The sequence below is a fragment of the Marmota flaviventris genome, chromosome X, assembly GCF_047511675.1.
Source record: "Marmota flaviventris isolate mMarFla1 chromosome X, mMarFla1.hap1, whole genome shotgun sequence".
Taxonomy (NCBI): domain Eukaryota; kingdom Metazoa; phylum Chordata; class Mammalia; order Rodentia; family Sciuridae; genus Marmota; species Marmota flaviventris.
This window is the reverse complement of record NC_092518.1, coordinates 874,701-886,182: the sequence shown is the minus strand read 5'-3', so window position 1 is coordinate 886,182 and position 11,482 is coordinate 874,701. Positions and strand designations below refer to the sequence as shown.

The 11,482-nt window shown below is 41.9% G+C and overlaps 1 protein-coding gene across 1 annotated transcript; it reads right to left on the bottom strand.

The window, feature by feature from the left end:
* Positions 1–330: 330 nt before the first annotated feature.
* Positions 331–10,721, bottom strand: LOC114083574 (zinc finger protein 709-like). The gene is made up of 4 exons (XM_071606757.1): positions 10,564–10,721; positions 3,150–3,276; positions 2,911–2,971; positions 331–2,345 (listed from the first exon to the last, which is right to left on the bottom strand). Exons 1-4 carry the CDS (start codon positions 10,564–10,566, stop codon positions 431–433), a joined length of 2,106 nt encoding a protein of 701 aa, XP_071462858.1. The 5' UTR covers positions 10,567–10,721; the 3' UTR covers positions 331–430.
* Between the last annotated feature and the right edge of the window lie 761 nt (positions 10,722–11,482).

Below are 11,482 nucleotides of genomic sequence, written 5' to 3'. Positions count from 1 at the left end.
GTAGATAGATAGATAGATAGATAGATACATTTGGACATGTGAGCACTTTCTTCTCTTTGAATTTGACAAGAAATATTGATTTACCACATATCACATTCGAAGAATTTTTCTACAGAAAACTTACTACATGTTAAAGAGTGAAACATTATTAATGGAAGACTTTGCCAATTGTTTTCCTGAGTACGATTTCTTTGCACTATGGGTTCCTTCATGTAAGTGAAGCTGAGCAGATGTAACAAAGGCTTTTCCACATTGTTTACAACCATAGAACTTCTCTCCAATATGTGTTCTTCCATGTCTTTGAAGGACACTGGAACTAGCAAAGGCTTTGCCACATTGCTCACACTAATAGGGCTTTCCTTCAGTATGAGTTTTTTCAAGTTTGGGAAGGTAACTGGAACTAGCAAAGAAATTGCCACACTGCTTACATTCACAGGGCTTCTCCCCACGTATGTGTTCTTTTATGTTTGTGAAGGTTACTGGATGTAGCAAAGGCTTTGCCACACTGCTTACATGCATAAGGCCTCTCTCCAGTATGAATTCTTTTATGTAAGTGAAGGTCAAAGGAACGAGTGAAGGCTTTGCAACACTGCTTACATGCATAAGGCTTCACCCCAGTATGAATTCTTTTATGTGAGTGAAGGCCAGAGAAATGAGTGAAGGCTTTTCCACACTGCTTACACTCATAGGGCTTCTCTCCAGTATGCGTTCTTCCATGAATCTGAAGGAAACGGGATCTAACAAAGGCTTTGCCACACTGCTTACATTCATAGGGCTTTTCTCCATTATGAGTTTTTTCATGTGAGTGAAGCTCACTGGATCTAGTAAAGGCTTTGCCACACTGCTTACATTCATAGGGCTTGTCCCCAGTATGTGTTCTTTCATGCCTGCGAAGGCTATTGGACCTAGGGAAGGCTTTGCCACACTGCTTACATTCATAGGGCTTCTCTCCAGTATGAGTTTTTTCATGTGAGTGAAGGTGAGAGGACTGAGTGAAGGCTTTCCCACACTGCTGACATTCATATGGCTTCTCTCCAGTATGAGTTCGTTCATGTATCTGAAGGTAGGAGGCAGTAGTAAAGGCTTTTCCACACTGTTGACATTCATAGGGCTTTTCTCTGGTATGTATTATTTCATGTTCATGAAGCTGATGGGATGTAGCAAAGGCTTTGCCACACTGCTTCCATTCATAAGACTTCTTTCCAGTATGAGTTTTTTCATGTGAGTGAAGGTAACTGGATCTAGAAAAGGCTTTGCCACACTGCTCACATGCATAGGGCTTCTCTCTAGTATGTATTATTCCATGTTTGTAAAGGTCACCAGACCTAGCAAAGGCTTTGCCACAGTGCTTACATTTATAGGGCTTCTCCTCAGTATGAGTTTTTTTATGTGACTGAAGGGAACTGGATCTAGCAAAGGCTTTGCCACACTGCTTACATTCATAGGGCTTCTCTCCAGTATGTGTACTTCCATGTCTGCGAAGGTAATGGGATGTAGAAAAGGCTTTGCCACACTGCTTACAATCATAGGGCTTCTCACCCGTATGAGTTTTTTCATGTGAGTAAAGGTTAGAGGACTGAGTGAAGGCTTTCCCACACTGCTTACATTCATAGGGCTTCTCACCAGTATGCATTCTTCCATGAATCTGAAGGTAACTGGATCTAGCAAAGGCTTTGCCACACTGCTTACATTCATAGGACTTCACTCCAGTATGAGTTTTTTCACGTGAGTGAAGGTAACTGGATCTAGAAAAGGCTTTGCCACACTGTTTACATACATAGGGCTTCTCCCCAGTATGCATTCTCTGATGTATTCTAAGTAAACTGGAATAATCAAAGTCTTTCCCACATATCTTACATTTGAAATGTGCATTCCCTGTGTGTGTGATCCTGTGCCTTTGAAGACTTATGTGTGAAATACAGGTCCGAACACCTTGTTTACATTCATGGAGTTTCTCTCCAGAATGAGTTCCTTCATGTCTTCTAAATAAACAGGAGAAATGAATGGCTTTCCCACATATGTCCCATTGAAAATGTTTATCTCCACTGTGTGTTATCATGTGTCTTTGAACAATGGAGGGATAAGAAGAGGCTTCACCACATTGTTGACATTCACCGGGTCGTCCCCCAGTATGAGTTTCTTCATGTCTTTCAATGTCATTGGAACAACTGATGACTTTCCCACATACTGTACTTTCATAAGGTCCATCTCCAGTTTGTATTAACATTTGTGTGTGAACACTTTTGAGAGAAACCAGAGATTTCCTATATTGTTTCAATTCACATGGCTTCTCTTCATATTTCTCATGCTTGTAGTATTTGTGTCCAGAGTGAGATGTGATCGGCCTATGAAGGAATGAAGGACATATGAAGTCTTTTACACACATAATGAACTCACATGGATTTACTCTATTAAAAATTTTCTTTCTTCAGTTAAGAATTGGAATCGATTTGAAGGTTTCTCCACACTATTTTGTGCCTGTCAAGTTTACCATATGACTTCTTTGAAGAAGAAGTGACCAGCACATAATCAATGCTTGATTCATTCACAATTTTCTATTTATTTATAGATCTTTACATTACTACCAACATCAGGTAAAGGCTAGGTTTTCTGACTTGTTCAACTTGCCTAAAAATAAAAAGATTGAAAGGAAAAAATCCTTTACATCACATATTCTCTATGGCTATTATCCAAATAGTGATATTCACAAATGCAATTTCATAGTACTTTTTGCATGTCAAATCTTTGAAAAGCCTGAATATCTGTTACAGCTAAGAATATATTTCTAGTAAAAAACACTATAAGAATAAATACTTCTCAAATTATGCATACTTCGTTGGTTGGTTTACTTTAAAAATTAAATGACAGTTCTCAGACCCCCTCATGGACTCCTCTTGTGAGTACAGTTACCTTACATTGATCCCAGAGTTTTCAATCTGAACTTCAGTGATCTTGTTTTCCCATTTGTTTCCTAAAATGAGAACAGAACAATCTTTATGAGTATTTAGGAACTAGAAATGCTTTGCCAAATCCTAGGTGACATTTATGCTGCAATTATTCACCAATTGATTCCCTTTTCACCTTCTATATAAATGACCAAAATAAACATGAGTTCTCAATTTGATTAATTTTAGAAACATCATTATTACCTATAGAAGCCAGGTTTCTGAGGACTTCCAGCATCACATCTCTGTAAATATTCTTCTGGGAAGGATCCAGCAAAGCCCACTCCTCCTGGGTGAAGTTCACAGCCACATCCTCAAAGGTCACTGAGATCTAAAATATCCCACCAAATTAATAGTGGAGGCCAGGAGAGATTAAGAGCATGAGAAATCTATCCTCAACATGCATGATGTTCACATGATTCCCTGGCCTCTTGATTAAGTCCACGATTTGGTCCATCAAATATTTACTGCACTCAACTTCTTACAGCCATACCAACACTAGAAATTGGCTACTCAGAAGGCAAACATCTTGGGCTGAGGATGTGGCTCAAGCGGTAGTGTGCTCGCTTTGCATGCGTGTGGCCCGGGTTCAATCCTTAGCACCACATACAAACAAAGATGTTGTGTCCGCCGAGAATTAAAAAATAAATATTAAAAAAATTCTCTCTCTCTCTCACTCTCACTCAAAAAATAATTTTTAAAAAAGAAGGAAAACATCATAGTGACTTATACCCTTTCTTTGGTGAGTTCACATGAAGTAAGTCAGGCTTCCAAATTACTCCTTACTTTTTATTGGTTGCACCTCTATTACATGTCCTAGAAACATCCTGTGTGGAACAGAGCTAATATAAGCAATTCTGATAGTGCTTATCTTTAGAAAAGAAAGGTGATGAGTAGGAAATTGCAGGAATCATGAAACTAAGCATTTGAGAGAGATTCTGACAACTACAATGGCTCCCTGTACCAACAAGGTTAATATACGCAACAGGGTATTTACTAATGTCTTGTTTCCTCTGAATGTCTATTGTTCCATACTTAAAGAAATGTCTATAACCAGCCCCCACCCACAACCTCTGGGCATGGGGTCACTAAGGAGATTCCTTCACAGACAACATTTAGACAACCTTTCACACAGGTTGTCACATTGCATTAGCTGGAGATTGAGCTCATCCTGTGTGATTACACTGAGAACAACTAGAAGTTCGCAGGTGCTTTACTCCAGAACAAATGTAGTCAACTAGCTTACTATTAAATGACCAAAACAAACATGAGTTCTCTATCTGATTAATTTAATTTATTTATTAATAAACACAACAATTTTATAATTTCCTCTGGTTATTGTCAAATCAGAATGGGGTAAGTGAAAGATGGCACATGTCTTAGAAATAACTCAATGACCCAAAAAATATCACCTTGTCCAAACAACAGCCTTACAAAGTTTTATAACTCTCAAAACAATCTTCTTAATAACCAGCAGGCATGACTTTTCTAAGTCTCATGGGAACAATGAATGTCCAATGACTGTCAAACTCTTCTTAACAGCAGCCAGTTCACTACCATAATGTATAGTCATCAGACACATACCAATGTTCTGCTCAAGGACATTTTGATCAACGTTGGGCCACATATACAATGGTTGTCTGTTGTGAAAGAGATTCCTTGTGCCTGTAGCAATGGTGTTGCAAACAAACCTAAGGCAGAAGCTCTTCCAGAGTGTGGTAAAGCAACAAGTTTGTAGCCCAGATTCCTGAACTATCCCACACAGTCTGGGTGTGAAACAGGCCACCATACACATCTGTAAGCATGCTATGATGTCTTCACAGTGATGGAACAGGCAAAAAGAAAATGTCCCTGCCACTGACACATAACTACACCCAAAAACTGAAAACATACCCCAGGGGCTGGGGTTGTGGCTCAGCAGTAGAGCACTCGACTCACACATGCAATACCCTGAGTTCAATCCTCAGCACCACATACAAATGAATAACTAAAATAAAGGTATTGTGTCCAACTACAAATTAAAAATAAGTATTTTTTTTAAAAGTCATTCCGACTGCTGGTGTGGTGGTGTGCACCTGTAATTTAGCCACTAGGGAGGTCAAGAGAGGTCAAGGCATGCAAATGGCAAGTTGGAGGCCAGTCTCAGCAACTTAGCAAGATACTCAGAAATTTAGAGAGACTGGTCTTCATCAAAATTTAAAAGGGGGTCTGGGATTGTACTTGAGTGGCAGAGCACTTGCTAGCATGTTTGAGGTACGAATATGATTTCAGCAACACAGAAAAATAAACAAATGAAATAAATGTATTCTGTCCATCTACAACTATACAAATATAAAAAAAATAAAAAGAAATAATAAATACATAAGAAGAAGGGCTGAGAATGTGCTCAGTGGTCAAGTGCCTGTAGGTTTATTCCCCAGTAAAAAACCTGCCCACCTTTAGAATGCTGCTCACAAATTGAAATTCATTTCTGGAGGATAACTAAGCATGAACAAGTCCATGGTCTCAATCCCCACCACTCAAAAGTAAGCAAATAAATAAACCACAGTCTACAATACTAATTATCTTGGACTGGAGAGTACCTCGGTAGTAGAAAACTTGCCAAGCATGTATTTGGCCTTCCCTTGGATCAATCTCCAGCAGTCCTCCACATACACACACACACACACCAAAAAAAAGTACATGTAATGAGAGATAAAAAATATTATAATATAAAAGGTACACAATTAGAGGCATAAAATACAACAAAATCAATGGAAAGACAACACACTTTCTCACAAAGGAGATTGAATGTTCCCATGATCGACACTCTCTGAGAAAGCACTGAGAATTTCAGGAAATTCTGTGAAATTTAGGGCATGGTTTACTGTATTTTGGGGGTAAACTTAAAAAAAAACTACATCTAAAAAAGGAAATAGTAGGGTTGGGATTCCGGCTCAGCAGTAGAGTGCTTGCCTAGCACATGAGAGGCTCTAGGTTTGATATTCAGCACCACATAAAAATAAATAAATAGGTATTTTGTCCAACTACAGCAACAACAAAAATTACTTTTCAAAAAATTGGAAATAGTACACTATATCGAAGATCAGACAAAATATTGTACAGGACAGAGTAGAGAGAGCATTTATGTTCCACCCAAATTTCATAAGCTAAAAGGCCAGCTCCCAAAGGGGTAGCCCTAGGAGGAGGCACTTAGGAGGGAACAGGAATCAGCTGTCATAGTGGGAGTGCTCTTGAAGGGATCAGCACCCTTATTTAGAGAGACATATGGCTCCTTTCCAGAAAACAAGTGTCATTTACTATTTCACTGATATTCAGGGATTAAATGATCATAATTGGGTATTTCAGGTATTGCTAAAATTGTCCTTAAAATTTACAGTGAAGACAGGAGTGATGGTGCACACCTGTAACCCAGTGGTTCACGAGTCTGAGTGCCGAGGCAATGTAGCAAGACTCTGTCTCAAAACAAAGAATCTAAAAGGGGCTGGTGGTTCAGCACCTCTGGGCTCTATTCCTGATACCAAAAAACCACAAGTTAACATGAACCTGCCAAGTCCAGACAACAACAGTGAAAAACTGTCATCCTTTGTCAAATTCATCACCTTCTGAAGGACACATACTAGTTTTCATGAAATCACATTCATGAATTTATCCACCACTATTTTTATAGAATTGGACTCAAATTCTGCAGCAATAATGCCAGACAGAGTTTCTCTGTATCTTACATGGCATTTTGGAATCTAGGGTTGGATTTCAGTTTGAAATCATGGAAAAGACAAGATTGAATCATACAGATTTTCTATACATACTCAGGGGTAGCAAAGGTAAATTAGCTAATTACGACTTTTCTTTTTATTTTTATTCATTCTTTTTTTTTGGGGGGTGGTACCCCAAGATTAAACCCAGAGACATTTTACTATTGAGCCACGTCCCCAGTCATCCAGTCATTTGTATATTTTATTTTGAGATGCTGTCTAACTAGGTTGCATAAGGCCTGGATAAGTTGCTAAGGCTGTCCTCAAATTTGCAACACTCCTGTCTCAACCTCTGGAGCAAGAGGGATCACAGGTGAGCATCACTGTACCTGGCTGTAAGTTGGGATTCGTAACAATGGAAATGTAACTAGACTTTTTAAAATCCACTTCTCTCTTGTGTATTTAATAACAGTCCATCCCATTTGGCTCTGAATAAGTAAACCTGGGCCTCAGATAAGTGAGCACATCATTTCAAAGTGATGCACAGAAAGCTTTGGTGCTGAGGGAGCACATATGTGTCAGGCTCAAGGGGCAGGGAAGGTCCCTGACAGCAGGAACATACTCCCTCCTGGTCTTGCTCCCTGAAAGCATCCAGGATCACTGTCCCAGGGACCAAAGTAGCTGTCTAGATGAGGCCTGTTCCAGGAGATTCCTCAGCTCAGAGCCCCCAGCAGCTTCCCGGAGAGGCTGCACCCTACATCTCAGGCTGTCCCCTAGGAGGAGCTGGCCCAGGGCCTGAAGTTCTGTTCACCCTGCAGGGCACAGGGCAGCTGTGGGCACTTTGTGGCAGCTCCAGGAGAGGATAGTGGCTGAGGACATAGGACCCTGTGAAGTGTCCAAAGGGAAACTCTGCCCAAGAAATCTGACATGGTGTCTACACCTAAGGAAGGTAAAAGGAAAAGCACAAGATTTTTACAGCTGTGAACTCAAGTTCTCTATACAGTCACATCTACATCAAAGAACCTTCAGAGTACTTGATTTTAGCTAACTAGACCACCATGAGGGTAGAAAGGCAGGGTTCTGTATGGAGAACAAAAATTATCTTGGGCTATCTTAAGCCCTTCAATAGCCAATCATCTTAATTTCTGTATCAGACCACAATCTCAAATATTCTCAGAATATATCACTAACCTTACCAGACATCTCCAAAATCTACCAAAGCACAGAATGCAATAACAGACATACAGAAGAAATTTTCTTTATTTTTTTCTGTACCCCAATAATCTGAAGTTCCTACCAATGCAATTGGTTAATGCAGTGATACATAGTTTTGTTTTTTTTTTTATAAAAGTTCATGTAGGCCAGACACAGTCGCACACAACTGTAATCCCAGCAGCTTGAGAGGCTAAGGTAGGAGGATCGCTAAATTCAAAGGCAGCCTCAGCAACTTAGTGAGACCATAAGGAACTTAGTGAGATCATATGTGAAAATACAATATAAAAAGGGCTGGGGATGTAGCTCAGTGTTTAAGTGTCCCTGCATTCTATCCCTGGTATGTTAGAAAAAAAAAGAAAAGAAAAAAGAAAGAAAGAAAGAAGAAAATAAAGAAGAAAGAAAGAAAGAATTGATGTAATTATGTAATTTCTTCCAGGGAGGGACACACACATCATTCAGGGTAACTTGAATCCATGTACCTTAGTATAGTCATTAATATTTGGGTTAAAATGAACTATTTTCTGTAGCTGGGGTGGTCAGTGCCTTTAATCTCAACAGCTTTGGAAGCTGAGGCAGGAGGATCACAACTTTCAGGCCAGGCTGGGAAAAATACCCAGATCCTTTGTGAAAAACATATTGAAAAAAGCTGGGGATGAAGGACAGTAAATGAATCAGACATTATTGTAGTGGCATCGCCTTTTTTTCATAGAAAATTTTAACTGGGTTTCTCCAGAAATCTTCACCATGGCTAATTTTAGGACTGTCAACAAAACAGTGTCCACAAAAAAGTTCAGTGTAGACAAACTTCCTATTTTTGTGTTGCCCTATTTTCTGGGCCACTAGTCTGAAAGAAATTAGCACTCCAAGTGCTGGACTCGAACTCCCCTTACTAGTTTTTTACACACTTGCATCCAGTATAGTAGTTTGTAGAAATGTGCAAACAAGGCCTCTGGCCTTGAGCTGGGCTTCACAGAGAACTTACCAACTAGGCTTCATGGAAACAGCTGGTGGGGGAGGAAAGAAAGGGGAGAAGAAGCTCTCCCCTTCTCAGGTGCTGTCCTTGAAGGCTTAACTTGGTCAGAACAGAGAAAGAAAAAGCTGTTTTTATGTGTGTGATGTGACAACTTGACTATGGCGACTCCATTTTGTGAACTTAGCCAGGACACACAAAAAAATCATGACTGGGGCAGTTTGTATTCATGAAAATCCCCAAGAACACAGAATGAACTATGGTGCCAACTGGAGACTGACTGACTGCAACTTTCAGCCTTGTTTGCATTGCCTGAACCCCAAATGTCCCTTTTGTGGTTTTTGTGCTTAAATATGGAGCCAACTGAAGGCAGGGGCAGCACTCTGACCATCTCATTCTTTTGAGAGCAGAGTGTCTGCCAAGAGCCAGCAATAAAGGGTTAACTGGAATGAGACTGTGTGGTCTGAGAGTTATTTGAGAGTCTCAGTTTTACAATGTGAACTTCTGAGCCCCTCCTCTTACATGATGAGTATAAAATCCTAAAACCACCTGAACTCAGGGTTCAGGGGATGGATTGATTGATTACAGCAAAAGCTGTGCCCTCTGAGACTGGCTGCAGCCAGATAAAACTGTTTCTGGCTATCTCCAGTGCCTTGCCTCCTTTGTCCCTACATCAGTATTACCCTGTGTGCTTACATGACTACATGACTGGTGAGACTCTACATCATGGACTATCAGAAAAGGGAGCAGTTATACTCTATTGATGAAGCCCAGGATTCCATATCCCTGGGATCTATAAACAACCTCCTTATTCCCTTTAAAGCAGTTATTTTGACCAAACACAAGGAACTGTTAAGTGATTATTCTTTCCCCTCAAGTATAATATTCACAAATAGAAAACAAATGCTGTGGCTGGGGATGTGGCTCAAGCGGTAGTGTGCTCGCCTGGCTCGCGAGCGTCCAGGGTTCGATCCTCAGCACCACATACAAACAAAGATGCTGTGTCTGCCAAAAACAAAAAAATAAATAAAAATTCTCTCTGTCTCTCTCTCACCTCACTCTTTAAGAAAAAAAATAAAATAAAAAGAAAACAAATGCTTTCAAAAGTGTCCTTCTTGCCAGGGACAGTGGCACAGGCCTGTCATTCCAGATATGTGGGAGGCTGAAGCAGGAGGATTTCAAGTTAAGGCTGGGGAGGGAGGGAGGAATGGCGGGAGGAAGGAAGGAAGATTCTTTCCAATATTTCACTAAGTGATAATGAAAATTAGCAGAAGGTGTCCATTTGAACCGAGTGGGAAGAACGAACGTCAGGCCGAGCTGTGAGGTGGAGGGAAGGAGGGTTTTAGAAGGCAGGAGGCGCCTGCAAATTGGAGGACCTGCAGCAGCCTCCGGAGGAGCTCCACTGGGAGAAGGAAGGTGCATTTGTGGTCCTGCTTCCTACACGTTGGGAAGAGTGGGTGTGGGCCACCAGTAGGGAGCAAAGGGGACACCAGGGACCTGAGCCGCCCTTCCAAACCCAGGGAACCAGGGAATAGGGCCCAGGGCCACCCTCCAGCGGGGACTCAGCCGCGCTCCGCAGCTAATCTCAAAAACCAAAAACCCAGCTGACCCCAGGGGACCAGGAGACAGGGGCCAGGGCCACCCGCCAGGGGGACTCCGCTGCGCTCCGCAGCTCACCCGCGAGCCGGGCCCCAAGGCAGATGGTGATGCGTACCTTCAGCCCAGGTCGCAAACTCACCATTTTTGGCTTCCGTGGTGACCCGGCGTCCTCTGGAGGAACCTCCGGGTACCCGAGATGGGGGGGCGGGGAACACAGGCTGCACAGAGTCCTTGGGTCCCTGGAGCAGAGAACCCGGCCCTGAGAAGGAGTAGCCCAGTAAGTAAGGAAGAAAAGCCCGCCCTCCCCCTTCCTCTGCGCACTGATTGGGCAGTTCCCCCAGCATCCGGGATGGATGACCTCCAGGCCCGCCTCTGCATCGTGACTGACAGCCAACATCATCCAATCACTGGCTGAAATTGGGTAGAGTGACAGATTCTTGGCCTCAGCCCTTTTCAGGAGGACCTTCCGGACTGTGCTGGGAACTAATCCAGGTGGGAAGCCTTGGCTTTGCCTGTGGTACAGAGGTGACATCTGGCGCTGAGCTAGGCTTCAGCCATAGAGTGCTTTCCGAGCATGGGGAGGCCCTGGGTTTAACCTCAACACAAAAACAAAGCACAGCTTCTCAGGGAGGCTGAGGCTGGAGGAGCCCAAGGTCAGTGAGACCTTCTCTTAAAATAAAATGAAAAAGGTGGGGATGTAGCTCAGAGGTCCAGGTCAAGCCCCACTGGGTTTATTCCCCAGTACCTCAAAGAAAAACAAAGAACTATATAACATATATTTTTTTCAGCTGATGCGACCTCAAGCGACTTAGAAAGACACAGTCTCCAAATTTTTGAAACAGTATTTAAAGATATCATATGTATGACCCATACATAATATCTAAAAATGAGAACAATTTGAAAACTATTTTAGTAATTCTCATCACCTCCTGGCCTCTGTTGCTTTGAGGAGGCAGCCTGAGCAATGAAAGGAAGCAATTGGGGTTGGCTCTGATGCTCAGGATTCCATCCCCAACAGAGAGGGTGGGGGAGGAAGGAAGGCAATCCTCTAGGGCAGC

Excerpts from the sequence above, each read along its gene's own strand:
- LOC114083574 (XM_071606757.1), bottom strand. Across the intron at positions 2,972-3,149 it reads CAGAAACCTGGCTTCTATAG|GAAACAAATGGGAAAACAAG; the intron begins GTAATAATGATG and ends TTCTCATTTTAG. Across the intron at positions 2,346-2,910 it reads AACTCTGGGATCAATGTAAG|GCCGATCACATCTCACTCTG; the intron begins GTAACTGTACTC and ends ATTCCTTCATAG.